We start from the raw sequence: 18,615 nt of genomic DNA on the forward strand, positions 1-18,615 counted from the left end.
CTGACATCCAAAGATACTTTGACCATCTAATAAACTTATGTACATGATTAGCAAATACAAGTGTGCATGGAATCATAGAATCATAAAGATTAATGGTATAGAAGGGACCATTTGGCCCACATTTGGGCGCTATCAGGGATGATGTCAGGAATGTAGAACTGAAAATTGGTTTCGAGGTAGTAGAAGGTTGTTTGACACAGATTGTGTTGTGTAGTGATCTGTTTGTCTCACCATGTGGCTTGAATGAAGAAATGCAGAGTTGCTAACCTCAGTTGGCAGATGCTGTCAAATTAGGAAGAGCAATAGAAAGTTAGAAAAGGGAGAAAAATTAAGAAAAGGAGTAATGGGCTGCTGGAGTACCAAGTGGGAATATGAGATCCTAGAAAGATCCATTGAAATATTTTGGGCGACTAGAAACTATGGAGGATTAAAACATTTTTGTGTCGAGGCACATGAATCACAAAAAGCTAGTGCACAGCAGAAGGACAATGATCAAAAAAGCTTATTATGGAAAAGATTAGCATTTATCTTGAGGACAAGGACATAAGGAAGATGTTCTGCTTCAGTTGTACAGTTGAGGCAGTTTCCCAGTGTTCAATCTGGGAAGCACATCTCAAAATGTATTGGTTAGCCCAGGAGGCTACAACACAAATTTACTTAAGATGTATGTGGGTTAAAAGGGTTAAAATTATCTTTTAGAACTGAATAGGTACCACTCATGGCTTCCCACATATGTTAATTCCTCCCAACATTCTATATTCACAGGTTTAGAGAAGATGAAGCAAACTATTCACTGAATACTGATGATCCATTGATATTCAAATCCACGCTCGATAAAGATTATAACATTGCATCAAAATACATGGGTTTCACAGAAGAAGAATTCAAGAGAGTGGTGAGTTGATGTTAAGCTTTAGCAAAAAAAAATTATTTTCTTATAACATTTTCTGGTTATTCTTAGAAAATTGACTTCATAAGAGCAAAATTGTTGCTTATTTAATGAACCCGAGGACCAGATTAAGATTTTTTGGAAAATAATATTTGTAAATAGAAAAATACCACAGCAGTTTTATTTAGAGTATTGGTTATTGTTTAATACTGATATAAACTCAGAGGTATTGGAACTGGAATCTAATATGGAGAAAGCCCAGCAAATAACGTGGTTACAAAAGTGTGGAGCGGATCATATACATCATATAGACCAGGGGCATTAAATTCAATTTAGAGAGAGTATCTAATGTAACATCTTGGTGATTGATATGGGTCACATTCAGCAAATGTTATGAAGACAAATTGGGTAATATTCATTCTGAACTTCCATCTTGTACAGCTGTAACATAACATCCTAACTCTTGTACTCAGTGCTCTGACTGATGAAGGAAGCATGCCAAATGCTGCCTTCCCCACCTGTTGCCACTTTCAGGGAACTATGTACTTGTACCCCTAGGTCTCTCTGTTCTACAACACTCTCCAAGGCCCTACCACTTACCGTGAAAGTCTTGCCTTGGTTTAAAGTCCCAAAATGCAACACTTCACACATGTCAGAGTTAAATTCCATCTACCATTTCTTGGCCCATTTTCCCAGTTGATCTAGATCCTGTTGTAATCTTATATCCTTCATTGTCCATTGTTCATACCACCAATTTTAGTGTCATCCGCAAGCTTATCAGCCATGCCCACTACATTCTCATCTAGATTGATAATATGAATTGACAACAATGGACCCAACGCTGATCCCTGCAGCACACCATGACCACCCTCTCTCCTTCCACCAAGCCAATTTTGTATCCAGTTGGCTAGCTCACCCCATGTCCCACATGATCTAACCTTCTGGACCAGCCTACCATACGAGACCTTGTCAAAGACCTTGCTAAAGTCTACATAGACAATGTCTAGCACCATGCGCTCATCAATTCAATTGGTCACCTCTTCAAAAAAAATTCAATCAAACTCGAGAGCCATGATTTCCCACGCACAAAACCTTGCTGACTATTCCTAATCAGATCAACCATAATCTTAATTGACTGTGTAGGCTCAAGGGGCTGAGTGGCCTACTGCTCCTAATTCTTATGTTAATAGCTATTCTGCAATTGATGACCAATCTGCTAATTGGGGCTCAATCTTCTGATTTGGCCTCTCCAATCCAATTCCCAACCTTGGTCTACACTGCATTACCCATTCCTCCAACCAATATGCCACCCAATCCTAGCTCGGTTTTACTCACCCTGCCACATCTGATGTTTCAGTTTACTTCTCCTTACCCCTAATTCCCCAAGTCTCAACTGCTTCTCACGTCTTCCAGCAGAGTCCTGCTCTATCTCAAATCTTTTCTGCAACAGCTGATTGCATTTCCAGTCATCCCCAAGGAGTGCAGTATTTATGAAATTTGAAACATTGGGCAATTCATGGCCCATTCCAGGACTTGCAGCACAGTAGACAATGGGCTTTCTAATGAAGATTAGACATTCTTTATTCATTCTGACAATAGGTTTGTCTATCTGGAAAAAGAACAAAACTGGCTTTTAACTGTTTACATGCAGCAAAATGCTTGGAGTTCTAACAACAATAAGCACAGCAGTTAAATTACTGAAATTTCACTATGACAGCAGTGAAGTTTAAAATTCAGTCCATAATCTGGAATTTGGAAAAATAATGACAATTGGTCTTGGTAATGATGACCAGAAAAACCACCAATTGTTCTTTAGTGAACCGGATGTTTTGTTTTAAATGTCCTTTTAAGTTCAGGAAATCTGTCATCACCTGGTTGACTGACTCTTAAATACTCTCTGAATTGGCCTAGGAAGGTACTAAATAGTTCACCATCACCTTCTAAAGGTCAGGTAATGATGGACAATAAATGCTGGCCTTGCCAGTGAAGCTCAGATCCCTAAAAAAAATGGATAAAACAGCATGTCCTGCTAAGGTAAATTAGAATAAAAATACCAGGCTAGGGTGCTTTAGGCTGTCTGAAGTTAGGATTTCAAATTGGCTAATTTATCCAGAGACTTATAAACATGATGTTAGTTGTAAATTGGGGAATTGTCACAAACATCCAGGTTCCAGAATCCTGTTGGGTGATGATCATATTTTGTCTTTCCTGTTCCTAAATAAAAAAACAATGAAAAATTGCAGTTGGGGAAACATCCTTTGGCCCACTGAAGATCATTGTTTATTTAAATCCAAGAATCTTTAATAGCAATTAGATATTCTTAGATGAAGCTGTAGAAGATGGGCTTATTATATTTTCTTGAACAGTGGAGCCCCTAGTCATAGCAAGGGTATCAAAACGTTTGCCAACTGGAGAATATATGTAGACTTCATTATAATAGTCGCATTGTAGAAATGGAAGGGGTTTGTAATTCTTGCTTTACATTTTACTAACTTGTCCTGAAATTAGGAAGAAATCAGAGTTATTTCGAAAATGTGTCATGAAAATTTCTATCTAAGCAATTGGTTGTATTTTTCCACATTAATCTGCAGAATATTAATGCAGCCAAGTCCAGTTTTCTCCCTAAGAAAGAAAAAGAAGAACTTCTATGCACATTATACAAGGCATACGGGATGATGCAGAACAATGTTTTTTAAATTGCTACTGATAAATCAACACCAACAACAGGAAATTCTCTCCAAAGTGACTGCCTGAAGTATCCAATTAATGCACCAGTTTTTGTTTTCAGAATATTCCATTGTTAACTGTTCACATTGTGACAACTATAAACAGCTTTCCTTGCAGCCTTTGATTTTAAGTATTATATAATCAATTTGATTTTAATTTTGTTTTTAAGGAGCAATGTTTAGGCAATGGCTTTGCAGAATCATTTAAGATACAAGAGAACATTTCATGTTTTACATGAAAGCAGAATTTTATAAAGCAGCACCTTGCCTACAACTGTCCCAAAGGATCACTAAACCACAGCAAATAAAGGACATTTGATGTGGCTGATTTAGTCAATTATATTAACTCCAATAGTATACAGAATTTTAGGATGATAATTTGTGAACTACAAATTTCACACCTATCAGCAGCTGAAGATTGATATTGTCTGGTGAAATGAGGTGGGGAAGAGAGAGGCCTGACTTGCTCAAGTGATACATTGCTGGAAATGAGAGCAAGGGGCCCCACAGGAGTTTAAGGAATGAGCTTGTATTACAGAGGATGGTTAGAACTAGGCTGATACTGTTTGAAAGAAAATAGTTGAGAATGGTCTCATCCACAATTTAGTGACAACATAACATTTGAACTATTGCTGTTGGAAAATAGAACCATCTAATTTTTCCCAACTTGTGATTTGAGTAGATTCATCATGTTTTGTAGATGTTTCAGTATTTCCCTGACATGGTCCTTTAAGTTTACACAATTGGGTATTGCTGATATAGTGTTCAATAGTTAAAGATTAAATTTAAATATATTATTACTGAGAAATTTTCATTTGATGTAGCTGGTTGATTGTACAAGTATTTAGAATATACGCCTGTACATCTCCTATCTATTACGCAAGTCTCTTAATTAACTCTTGTGCTGAATTTCAGCTTGCACCTCTGCCATCAGCAAATGCTTACATATGATCATTTTCAGAAATGGAGACTAAGTAATATTTTGACTGCAGAGTTTATTTCAACTGTAAACATAAGGGATGTTCTAATTAACATTTCACATCCTGTACTGGCACACTGATAAACCATCTTTCACACATTTTTTGTTAATTTTTGATCCAAACAGTGCCACCAGTGACTTGTATCTAATACAGTGCACTACCAAAAGTTACACATTGGCACTATCATTTGATTCAGCAAATTACTTAAATGTCTTTCCCAAAGTTTACAATGATATAAAGGAGAATATCAAAGTTTATATGAAACAGATTGTTGGCAGACAACTTTTATAACTCACTCCTGCATAAAATATGGCTTTGTACCTGGACTGAATTCAGATGTATAGATAAATCTTTTTCAGAGGTAATTTGTATATGGCAAATTTGTAAAATGTTTAAAAATAAACTTTAAAAATAAAGGATTTTCCAGAACTGTTTCAAACCATTTATTTTGTCTTAAATGTGTTTTTAAATCTCCATTTCTATACTGTTGTTGATGCTCTGTCAAATAAGAAAATGTAGCTAAAAGTTTTATAAATGACCCTCCACCATAATCAAAAAAACCAATTCAAAATCTTGAAGGGTACTCATTTTATTTTAGAAGTTGAACTGATGCATTAGACAAAAAAATTAGATTTGAGATTACATTTTAAAATGTACTCTTTTTATTTATCACAACTGAACACCCAAAATATCAAATCATTGGGGGGAAAACTCTTCCAGAATTTTTTTTAAAGATAGTAAGCACTGTTTATGTAATCCCACTTTTAAATTTGTGCATAATTCCTTTGTTGCTGGTGGAGTGGGGATTAGTGCTTGGAAGGTTGAAAAAGATCAAGTTGAAACATCATAATACTAATGTTCAGTACTGGCTATCCATTAGAGGCAATGTACTGTGATAGATAACTTCCATTGCAATTGGTAATTTACACTAATTAGAAAGAGCTAATGCCTGAAGTTGCGCACTTTCTTCAGAAATGTGTTGTGTAACAGGATCAGTCCCAGCAAGCCTGCTGGCAAGTTTATGCAACATGGCAGAGAAACTTCAGATTCCATTAGACAGGGAAAGTGATTAATAAAAAACAATTTCCTGAAATACCTTGGTGACTGGACCCCAGGATTCCTGTTTTATGTAATGATTAATTTGACTTTTGCTTCCATAGACAGGTGTAGCAATAGCTTTTAATTTGATTCTATATTAAAATTCAACACCTACTAAACATTGATGTGTATTTCGACCAGTATTTCAAACCCCGTTTTTTGATGTTGGATATTTTATCAAAGAGCTGAAACCAAGGGCTAGAACTTCAATGCCAAGAAAGCCACGTTAAATCTGCAGCATGCGAGCCCAGCGGATATTTCCCTGGCCAAAGACTTGTTGCCACAAACTACGACCAAGTACAAGCCTATTACAAAATATGCAATCTGACAAACCTCACATTTTTAACATGAAGGGAGTAGAACTGGGATAGGGAAATGGGTTCTGAGGGAGGAATTGCTGCAAGCAAATTTGTTTACTTGCAATGGTCCCCTGAAGTTAGTTTCCAGTTCCCACACTTAACCAAGACTCTAGTGTCCTTTTACAGGAGTGCCTGCACTGTTTGCATTGCAAACATGCATCCACACTGCAACTGTGGAGGAAGCTGGATGCCACACACACCATCCCAGGAATACAACTTTGGCTGAACTTCTGCAGCACCGCTTTCCCATTCTATTGCCATATCCCCGAGTATGTGAAAATCTACTGATCTGAACTTTGGTGCTCAGTTGTGTACACTCAGTGTGGTAAAGAATTCCAATAGACTCACAACCTTCTCAGTAAACAAATGCATCTCCAGCTGAATCCAAATTGAGACACACACACACACACTCCTGGGCATATGGCTCCAGGTTCCAGACTCTACTGCCAGGGGAAAAACAGAGTCTTATTTAAATAAGACATTCAATTTTTAGAAGTAAAAGAAATATAGGGGCCTTTCTACTCAATATAGACTAGTCCTCCCTCTTATTTTGGTGGGGGGGGGATGGTGGTGAGGATTCAATATTTCCTTTTCCAATACATCATTTCCTCTGCCCATAGAGCAAAACATGTTTTTCTATTTTCTGTAATTGCAAATTTGCATGTATCCAAAACTACTCGAGAACATACTCAGAAATCATTTACTTGATTGATAAGCTACTTGCAAGTGGGCATCTTCAAGGCAAATATGTAAATATACATGCTGACTGAAAGGCAAGAAAGTAATCTTGAAAGGATCTGTTCAGTTAAAGCATTCAATTTCAAAACATTTATGGAAGGTATGACATTTTGTCCTTATTTCACTGCACACTTGGCTTCAGCTTGATGTGATTCCAGACATAGAACTTAACCCTGTTGCAAAGCATTAAATTCAGCTTGATAGGAAAAGGTAGCCAGAAAGGTTATCAAGTACACATAACTTTGGCTCAGTGTTATTGCAACAGTTAACTCAAAAGAATACAAGAACACTGTAACGTTATGGCCACTTCTGTGGTTCATCAGAGGGTATGAAATATTTAATGGCCAGTTAAATCAATGAAGAATGCTCCATTCAAGTACCTGCTATATATAGCAGTGCGAGTGTAATACCCAACTGCTTGTTTGCAGCTCCAACACACCTCTTAACTGGAAAATAGTATCAGACCATTCAGTAGTTACTTTTTCATTATTTAAACTCTTTCCCAAACATGAAATTACAAACAATTGAATAAATAGTACTTTAAAGATAAATTGTACAAATAACTTTATTAAATGGCAAATGCATTTACACAAATTGCTTTAAGCAGAAAGTAGCAGTCCCTAAGATTCTCTTTTTGTCAATATTTGAATATTTTTTCAATGTGCATTACATGATGATAGAAAATAAATAAACAATGGAATTCTCAACTTCCCAATGTGCTTGGTTAATTATGAAGTTTATGTGCATAAAGGCACTATTAACAATCAGTTTATAATATAGCTTTATGAATAATTTAAGTGTAATTTTTGAACGGTCTATCAATTTAAAAATTCTCATACTGAAATATTCTCTCATTATAACTATCAATGCAAAGCCTATTTAAACAGAAGTTTTTAATTTGGTACATTGAGAATATGAACCAAATATATAAAACATAATAAAGTCATCCTCTAATGGTGAATAAAAATTTGAACTCTGCTGCTGTAGCTGTTTAGAACAAAATCGCCTAGACATACTGGACAGCTCTGGCATGTACATAAGTTGGCAATGCTCCAACTTAATCATGGTTAAAGGTATCTAATGAATTGTCATGCCATCATGGCAGCAAAAAAAAAACAGCATTGTAGCATGCATATTAACGTGGTCCTCTATAGATTTGTAAAACACCAGTAAATATAAACGAGCTCTGAATCGTGAAACACATACAAACAACCAATTGTTTACCTTGCAATAGTAACTTTAATACTTAGAGTAAAATCAAATACTGAAAAACATACCAAAGTAACGATGAATGATTATAGTTTTGCAATACTTGTCCTCTTGTGTAGAATTCCATTGGAAGAAAATATCACAACAGGCTGTAATGTTAATACATTATGGTCCATGCGGAATGTACATTTTTGTTGTAGCAGTTATCAGGAAATTGGCCAAGTGCCAAGAGACAGAGTAGGGATAAAGAGCTGATACTCTAACTGGCATCACGTGATTAGTGGTATCCTGTAACTACATGATTAGTGGGCCTGAACTAATCTCAACAATTATAAACAGATTAGATGATGAGGTAGAAAATTTCTCAATAACACATAGGTAGGTAACATTATAAACTGTGTAAGTGGAAGCAGGGGATTACAAAGTGATATCAATAGATAGGCCAATGGGCGGAACTGTGGCAAGTCAACTTCAATATAGGTAAATGTAAGGACTTAAAGATAGAACAGGCATTCTAAACTAAAAACCTAGAAATTGTGATGGCCCAAAAGAGACTTCGTAGTACCTTCACAAAGATCAATAAAATGACATGCACAAGTACAGAAAATAATTAGAAATGTTAATGTAACACTGTCCTTTATATCTAAAGGATAATAATAAAAGAACAGATGTTATGCTGCAGATATACAAAGACCTGGTTGGACCATACCTGAAAGATTGAGCATTTCTGGACTCTGCTCCCTCCAAGAGCAGCAAGTCCTAGAGGTGTATAGATTTATCAGAATGATACCTAGATTCTAAATGATTAATCGTAAGGATGGATTACACGAGGGTGATGCAGCTTGTAGAGCTGCTGCCTTGCAGCTTCAGTGATCAGGATTCAACCCTGACCTCTGGTGTTGTTAGTGTGCAATTTCTCCCTATAATGTGTGGGGTTTCTCCTTGGAGCTCCAGTTTCCTCCCAGTTCCTAAAGTTATGCAGGTTGATAAGTTCATTGACCACTAAACTGCCCCAGTATGTAGTTTAGTAGGTGAATTTGGGGGGGGGGGGGGGGGGGGAAATGTGGGTAAGAGCAAGTCACACATCCTCCCCAAATTACAAACACTCAACTTATGGACAGTTTGTACATATGAACAAGCATCTGGGAGACTGGTGGGATGGATTTGCTGGCTGCTGTGGAGCTGCAAGCACCTTCTCCCAGGTGGAAATGGTGCAATTCCACACGTCTTCTCTCTCCATCCCCGCACTTCATCTGAGCTGCAACAATTGGGAGCTAGGTTGAGCTGAGCAGAGCCAAGAGCCCGAGGCAGACTTACTAGCTCACTCACTTGAGTCAGTGAGGATGGCTGGCAGCCACTGTTCCCGAGCCTGCTCACTCTCCTGTCATAACTGTTTCTGTGATCCTCTTCCACATACTATTTTTTTTCATTTCTGACTTACAAACAGTTGTCAGAAACTGAACCCAGTCATAACCTGGGGACTAGCTGTACTTGGAAAATTAGAGGGGAAATTGGTTTGTTCTGTAAACCAGCATGAATTTGATGGGCTGAAGTGGCCCCCTATGTCACAAGAACATGTGAAAGCAAAATAGGTTTATGTTCCCTGAAATTTTGATGGTTAAGGATGGCTAAGGATTAGTTGCATTTTATTTTAAAGATATTACACGTATTTCTCCATCTTCAATTGGTTATGGCATCTGGGAATGGGAGATAAAACTAGAGGGCTATGTAATTTGGGAGTGATGGAAGAAGTTTCTGCAAGTGACTTGGTTGAGTGTTAATTACAAGACTGAGACTAATGTACTTTCACTAAGATATTGAGGGATGTGTGGCAAATACAGGTGTATAGATCTTTAGTCACTGTTGGTAATAATCTCACAGAATCGCAGAACAGACTTACAAGGGATAAATCATCTACTCATTCAATTCCTCAGTTTAAATAATGCAATTATATGAAGGCACAATCAGATTTTCCCCATATTTCCACATCTACCCATTCATCCTCCATGTTAACAAAGGCCTAGCATTTCCTCAGAGCTATTCTCACCCGTGACGTTGGTGGCAATAGAGGAAATTCACCTCGCATTAATGCTAGTAATGTTTCTGGTGCAATGCTTAAGAATCATCCCCAAAGCAACAGCTTTAAAGGAAATCCTGGCTAAATTGATACCATTTATACTGGAAATGAATCTTAACATCGCATGTCTTTGTGCAACAGGATTCCTCTTCTCTATTCCACGTCTGCCACATTTAGTCTTGCCTCTTTGGTCACTCGTTCTAAAATCCTCCACTGTAAACCTTTAGAAACCTGAACCATCCCTTTCATAATTTTAAATGTTTTCATTATATCATTCATTGTGCCAATGAATAAAAGGCCAAATTGCTCCATAGACTGGTTGAAGACAGCGGCTTACTGCCTTGCATTTCCACCTGTCAGGCATAATCAGCACGCTTTGCTAAAATCCATGGTATTTGCCCCAATCTTCTGCCATATCTTGATAGAAACTTCAATAATGCTCTGTGAACAGGAATTCCACTGATCTTTTGGTAAATAATATTAGCCTCGTCATATCTAATTAAGTGCTGTTGCCTGACATCATCATCTGAAAACACAGGACAAAATTCCTTCCAAATGAACATGGACCATGTGACTATCATTAAGCATTAGAAAGACTGGTGCCAGAACCTTCAATTTCCACTAGAATCCTCTTTCCCCAGCTACACAATGGCATGACATTTATCTGGTAACAAAACATACTGTTCACAACCCCATCACATTTGATCCTGAGATTTGGATCTCATAGTCGTGTTATCACTAAGACCACCTACCTCGACCCCCACAATATCATATATCACTGTCCCTGCCTCAACTCATCTGTCTCTGATGCCCTCATTTATAATTTTGTTACCTTTGAATTCAACAAATCCAGTTCTCTCCTAGCTGGTGTTCCCATTTTACTTTCCTTATGCTTCAAGTCAATCAAAACTCTGCTGCCTATATCCTAACTCATAGCAAGTCTGATCCAACCATCTCCCCTGTACTTAATGACCTATGCTGGCTCCCAATTATGCATGAACTTAAAATTCTCATCCTGGTTTTGAAATCCCTCCAAAGTCAAATCCCTCAGTATGTGTAATCTCCCTCAGCTCTACAACTTTCAGAGATGTTTGCATTCCTCCAATTCTACTCTCTTTAACATCCTAAATTTTAATCACACTGTCACTGATGACTGGCAAGGGCCTGAGCTCTGGAAATTTTCCCATATTTACCTCAAGAAAGTCCTCAAAACCCATTGTTCTGATTATTCTTTTGGTCCTCCTTCTTAGTAATTTCTTTATAGTATCAGTATCAATTTTTTTTTATTTGTTAATGCTCCAATGAAGTGAATTGGGATATTTTTGTTTTGTTAAATGTGCAACATAAATGGAAGCTGTTGGGCAATTTCAAGAACTGAGTGGAAAAAAATCTCCAGTGAAGAGTCTAAACCAACAAGGGGATGTGGGGAGAATTAAATGGGTTAGGGTGGAATGTGTGTAAAACTGAATGCTTGATGGTTGGTGTGGACTTGATTGACCAGTGGGCCTGCTTCTATGCTGCATCTCTCAGTGACTCATTTAAAAAGTTAAGGTCAAAATTTTTTTTTTATTTAGGATCATTTTCACATTTTAGCTTGTATATAACCCAAAAGTTCCCTTTTCAAACATTTAGCAATCAAAGAGGCTGCCTTTATTGCTCTGTGAAAATAAACATCCAAGTTTATTTTTCCATAGCACTGAATGCACTTCCATTCCAAGAAGAGTGGCTATTAATTGTTGCCCAACCAAAGTGCTTTATTTTGTACTTACTGACATTGAATTTCATCTTTTTAAGTCTATTCCTGCATCTCAATAACACTCCTTTGGCCACCTGAAGGATTAAATGTCTTCTATTTTATTATAGTCCTCAAATTTCAACACCAGTTCCTTAGTTTTTAAATATCCAAACCTTTGATGTACAAACTGAAGAGAAGGGACCTCAGAAAAATATCCACTTCTTCAATGGAGACAAAAAAATCTTTTGCAAGATGACCAAGTAATCAGCAACTGGTTTTGGGAGGGGTTATATTCAATGAAAGCAGGGTTGTATTCAATTTAACCACGAGCTAGATGTGTAGAACTTGTTTCACAGCAACTCTGAATCACCAAGTGTGGATTAAAACTTTTGATTCTGATTGTATTTATTGATTTTCATGCAATTATACCAAGTCAAATTTAAGGTTTCTAGAATACAAAACACTTTGATGTATATACAGGAGTTAATTTATATTATGTTTTTGCAAGTCAGTGGAGACTAGGTCGACTGGATTTTGTTGTAGTAATAAGTGAAACTGTTAGGACTCATTATTAATAAAGTTTAAATCAGACAGAAACTTCCAGTTATCTCACATGCTTAGTTACATGCAGCAATCAGAAAGTAGCCAACAGAGTAGCCCTGTTCCTCTAGAATCTGTTATACTGCCGTCTAGACATGCAGCATTAAAATACAAAAAGAGAATGAAATTCCATAACAAATACCCAGAAATGGGCAAATTGTAAAGGTTGATGATATCTGTAATACCTTTGACTACAAAATACCATCTATCATTTTTATTTTAAATGAAGAATTAAATCATGTAGTGGAATATCTACCAAGAATTGTGTGTGTTCTGGTGCCCAATTGATGATATGAAGCCTCTTTGATAATAATTTTGTAACAAATTAATGACCTGTTTTAATGAAACAAGGGATCCAAAAGGAACCAAATAAGCTGTACAGATATTGAATGTTATTCAACTAAATGCAACAACTTCAAATTTTATTTATACTCTCCAGAAACCAGTTATCATGTACCTTAGCTGTAGTAACAAATATACCAGAGTTTAGAACACAAATGAAAAATGCTAATCAGTGTAAATAAATTAAATCCAATCAAATATACCATTTCCTTTGAATTACATTGCTCTTTGAATTATCCTTTCGGTAATGGAATGGATTATATTTTCTCAGAGATTCTTACATATGGCATGATCAAAACCAGATTCACATCCGTCATGGCTTTCTCAATCATCCTTGCACTGAGTGGGTGTCTTCTGGTTCCCTGTTTGACCAGGAGCCTGTGCTTCTGTACCAGTATTTGTATCTTCTATAGATAAAAAAATGCAAGTGTTAAAATACAATATAGACACCAATTTCTGACAGTTGGCACACAAGAAGTCTATAAGGCAACATTGAACAGAACAGATAATGACAAAACATAAAAGAAAAATAAGGCAGTGTCCTATGTGAGATTTTTAAAAATATGGGCACGTCAGTCCTTGGGTGTGGTTAGTTTACTTAGCACGAATTGTGGCAGATTCTGCAATCTTCTGTATGTTTCTTTTTTGTTAAAAAGGATTCAAAATGTTATACTGATAGAATGTCAAAAAGCCTGGTCGGAGAAATAAATAGTTAATGCAAAATGTATTTCAATAAATAATGTAATGTATTTTCTCAAATACATTTTTTAAGATGCTGTCATATTCATTTAACAGCCATGGCTAGTGATGCCAAAAGCCATTATGACATGCTAACTCAGTTCTTAATCAAAAATATTTTTTTTACTGCCAGCTAGAGAAAAGCTTTCTTCCCTACTCCAAAATTCATCCTGGCAACAGAACAAAGAATACATTCTTGGATTTGAACAAGGTCTGCAGCCTAGGATATATGATACAAAAACACCTCGTGTCTTTATGATACATGATACCTTTGCATTAAGAGGGATTGCTGGTTTGTACACATGCACGTGGAATGTGGGCAAGAATGAGAGGAAGATTTCTCCCCTCCCCTCCCCTCATAGTGATTCCTTTTGGAGTTCACAAAAGCTGGAATAAATCCAATCTTTAACCAACTTCGGTTTGAGTGAACTGTATGTAATCACATCAGAAGTATTAAATGTATCGGGCTGGCATGCTTACAAAAAGATAGCTTTGCATATAAAATTCATAAAAATTAGAAATTTATAGCTATTCAGGCAGCAAAAAAAGTCTCCATTGGTATGCAACCCTAATGGTTAGTTTGCAAATCATAGATAAATCCTCAAATCTGGGAATGAATGCAAACCTTCAGGTTTGATTGAAAGCTTTGTCATGTCCACAGTTAAACTGCTTTTGACCACATTGCCTCTTGAAGGTTCCTGCAAATCTGTTATGTCAGGTAATGCATCCCTTCGACCACTCCGTGCAGAAGAAATGAATTCTGCTAATGAATTATCTACATCCGTCATTTGAGACCCATTTGTAGGCATCGGCACCTAAAATTAAATGACAACATAACCTGTAACAGATGATTAAATCAGATCGGATCAGAATTCTGGTTAATTTACATGGGCAAAAATCTGGCAATATATTACACCAATTTCCTTTTTAAAGGATGTGTACTTTCTCAACAGCTTTATTTATAGGAAAGTCAGCCTCTTTCTCCCCACCTCAACAGTTAATGATATATTCAGTTAACAGCACGAAAAGACAGACACGGAAAACACAAGAAAACGGGAGCTGGAATAGGCTCCCAGGCCCCTTAAGCCCACCCTGTCATTCTATATGATCATGGGAGAGCTATGCTGGCTGCAACTCCTCTTCTGTGCCAATTCCCCACATCCCTCAATCTTCCAAATATTTTCCTCCACCCTAAATATATCCAATGACCTAGGCCTCCACCACCCTCTGAGGCAGAAAATGCCAGAGATTCACTATCAGAAAGAAATTCCTACACACCTCAGTTATAAATGACAGGTCCCATATTTTGTAGCTATATCCCCCTGTTCATGACTCTCCCGCTGGTGAAAATATCTCAATACCTACCTTGTCAAGCCCCCTTAAGGTCCTTATTTGTTTGAAATAAGGTCACCATCATTCTTCTAAACTCCAAGGAATACAGACCCAAACTGTCTAGCGGCTATTGATAGGACAACCCTCCCAGGAATTAGATAACAAATCTCCTTTGGATCGTCTCCAATGCCATTACTTCCATTTTTAGAAAAGGGGACCAAAACGGTGCACAGTATTGCAGGTGTGGCTTCACCAACACCTTGTATACCTGTAACAAAACCTCCTTATTCTTAAACTCTTAAAGTCCTTCACAACAAAGGTCAAAATGCAGTTTGCCTTCTTATCTCTGCTGGACCTGCCTGATAACTTTTTCTAATTCATGCACTAGAACACCTAGATCCCTCTGATCTTCACTCCTTTGCAGTCTCTCTCCATTTAGGTAATAATCCACCCTTTGGTTTCCCCACATTAAAAACCATTTGCCAGGCTTTCACCCAATCATTCAATCTATCTATATCCTACTGCAGAATCACGATGTTCTCATCACAACTTACCCTTCCACCTATTTTGGTGGTATTAGCAAACTGAGAAACCTTGCATTTCATTCCCTCAGCCAGGTCATTAATATTAAACAATTGAGTGCTAAGAACCAATCCATGGGGTACTCCACTAGTTATATCCTTCCAGCCCGAAAATAACCCATTTATTCCAACTCTGTTTTCTATGTGGCAGTCAGTTTTTAATTCATGCCAACACTTCCTCTAATACCTTGGGCTCTTAATTTATGCATCAGCCTCTTGTATGGCACTTTGTCAGATGCCTCTTGGAAACTTGAATACACATCTGCAGGTTCCCTTCTATTAACTGTCCCTGCCACATCCTTAAAGAATTTGAGCAAATGGGTTTGATCATATTCAGCTTTCCTAAATGATTAGCTATTTCCTCTTTGATTATTGACTTCAACATCTTGCCAATAGGCTTTAAACAGACTGGCTTGTAGTTCCCCACCTTCTGTCTTCTTCCTTTTTGAACAAAGGAGTTACATTGGCCATTTTCTGAACTGCCGGTACTCTTCCAGAAGGTTAGCAAGTTTTCAAAAATTTCAACCTGCAAATCCTTCTCTGCAGCCACCACTTTTAGACCCTTGGGTGCAGGCCATCGTGTCTCAGCAATTTGTCTACCTTTAGCCTGCGAGTTTCTCCATTATTACAAATCCTTCATGTTATTAGAAGTTCTCAGATGGTTACGGGCTAGGATACTTTATATCCTACCAATAAACACTTGTGTGAAAAGTTCAGTTGAGGTTCATATCTGCCAGCAAGTCCTCCTTTCAAACAAGACTCATTTTAGAAAGCACCGAACCCTCATTGCACAAGGAAATAGACTTGCAATAGCGAGCCATCTGTTGTCTTTTCAGCCTGTACTCCAAGATTTTTGATTCATGTTAGTATCAGAGATGTGTGTTGACTTCAGCATTCTGAGGACATCACTGTGGATGTTATGCTTCGTACTTGGGAATCTCTTAGTGAGACCTGGTCAATGTTAATGCAGGGCCTCATTAAAATTGTATTGGCTTATTGCCGATCCAAAATGGTTATAAAGAAATAGTGATTGGCTGGTGGTCTGCAGTTGGAAAATGGTTATCAAAAATACACTTTATTCAAGGTCGGCATGGACGAATTGGGCGGTAGGACCCGTTTCTGTGCTGTACAACTATGTCTCAAAATTTATAACATTCAGTGCATTCACGTCATGAGTCAGATCATTCCATTTATTTACCTCACCAGGACATCAGTTTCTCTTTTACATATTCCGTGAGCGAGAAGCCCAATGTTTGTCTAGTCTTGCACAGGGTTCAGCCCCCTCAGTAAGCACAAACCACTCTGGCCTTTCCCCAAGGAGCCTTTGTGACAGCTGCAGCAAGTTTGCCGGCACATAGCGTTGGACCTTTGAGTGTGCCAGTCTGCCACGTTCAGTTGTGTGCTGCTCCTGTTTGGTAATAATCACCTGCTATCAATGCACCACAATCTTTAAGATAACTGGATGCGTTGTATCATTAAACCAAGGTGAAGCTATGTCAATGAGGTAGCAAAATTGCTTCTCTTGTTTTCCTTCATGTTAGAAGAGTATAAAATTAAGAAAGTTTTAAGAATTCAGAAATTGATGTTGAATGTTCATCTCTAGTAAGCTAATAGTTAATTCTCATAGTATAATAACTGAGATAAGGGCCTGTTTCCATGCTGTAAGACTCTATAACCAGGGACATGCTAAGCTAGTGATGTGTAGGACAAACATGTCATGGACTCTCCAGAAATTGGGAGGTAGCTGTGAAAAAGCATGTATACTTGAAATGTCTGAGGTTTGGTGCTCGACTGGAGAAATACTGCACTTCAACATCACATGAATATAGTCCTATCAGATGGATATTTCATAAGTGATCTTATAAACTAATTCTATTCTTATTATGCATCCTTTCTGGGGGTCAACATTTAGTTACTTAGCACTGTAGCATCATGAAATCATGACCAAAAGCAGCTTCACACATGTTAAAGTACAGTTACTGTTGTGAGATAGGAAAATACAACACTTAACTCCAATTCAACAATGACCTACATTTATATAGCATTGTTTACACACCAAAACATAAGGCACTTTATAAGAACATAAAATACGAGGAGTAGGCCATCGACACTTAAAGCCTGCTCCACCATTTAGTATGATCGTGGCTGACCTGCCCCAGATCTCATCTCCCCTTTTCTGTACCAGTTCCCCATATCCCTCAATTTATCCATTTCCTCCTTAAATATCCCCAATGTCTAGCCCTCATAATTCTCCAAGATACAGAATTCCAGAGATTCACCACCCTGTGTGAGAAGTTATTGTGCACCTTAGTTTTAAATGACTGCCACATTATCTTGTAACAATGTCTGTTGTTCAAGAGTCTCTCATTAGTGAAAACATCTTGACATCTACCCTGTCATGCATCCTTAGTACCCTATATGATTGAACAAGATCACCCCTCATTCATCTAAACTCCAAAACAACACCCCACAGGTCAGACAGGGCAATTCCACATGCTGCTGAGCCAAGGGGCCGGATACTCCTTTTATCAGGCCTTACAATTTAAACCAGCCATAACCTGATGCATCAAGTGTTGCCTTTTTCATTTGAATGGGGTTGCCAAAACAAGAGAAGACTAGTCATTCTTTTTTTTAAAAAATGCTTTGATTACTTGTGTCAACTTCAACATACATTTAAAAATGAAGTAGGCTTTTGACAGGATGGCAGGCTAGTGTGGGATGGGGCTACAAGAGATGATGCCTGGAGGCCTGGTCGTCACCTTTTCACTGGCGGAATGGCCAGTGAAAAAAAAAAGAGGCTTTGACGTGGTTAGGAATTGCACAGCTGCAAAAGTTTAATGGGACCTCTATGTCACACAGGAAGGCAAAAACCAGCATCGGTCAGCTTGACCACGAGTGGGCCAGTAACTGCACCGTTGCTATTATTTTGTGACCAATAACTAGACAGCTACACAAGTACGAGTTGCTTGACAACACCATTTAGCTTTATTTAAAAAAAGGTCAGGATATTTAAGAGTAACCATTGATACAGAATTTAATTGTTTTTTTTTCTGAAATCAAGGGACATTAAGATGGACCTGAATTCTAGTAGATCATTTCTAGTTGTCAGAGAAAATGCCACACGTTTAAGTTCTCTTTAACACTATAAACATGCAACCAAATAATTATGGTAGTTCAGGTTTTAAAAGAGTGAATATTCCCTTCTAACTTT

At 37.6% G+C, this 18,615-nt stretch overlaps 1 protein-coding gene across 1 annotated transcript in view; it reads left to right on the forward strand.

Moving 5' to 3' along the window:
• The window catches only part of ada (adenosine deaminase), a 50,447-nt gene extending 45,411 nt beyond the window's left edge, over nucleotides 1-5,036 (forward strand). The window contains exons 10-11 of the mRNA XM_052031096.1: nucleotides 766-895; nucleotides 3,481-5,036. Coding sequence (XP_051887056.1) covers nucleotides 766-895; nucleotides 3,481-3,585 — 235 coding nt within the window. The 3' untranslated portion in view covers nucleotides 3,586-5,036. The remainder of the gene's footprint in view (nucleotides 1-765; nucleotides 896-3,480) is intronic.
• Nucleotides 5,037-18,615: the final 13,579 nt, after the last annotated feature.

This window comes from Pristis pectinata, chromosome 16 (assembly GCF_009764475.1).
Source record: "Pristis pectinata isolate sPriPec2 chromosome 16, sPriPec2.1.pri, whole genome shotgun sequence".
In the NCBI taxonomy this organism is placed as follows: Eukaryota; Metazoa; Chordata; class Chondrichthyes; order Rhinopristiformes; family Pristidae; genus Pristis; species Pristis pectinata.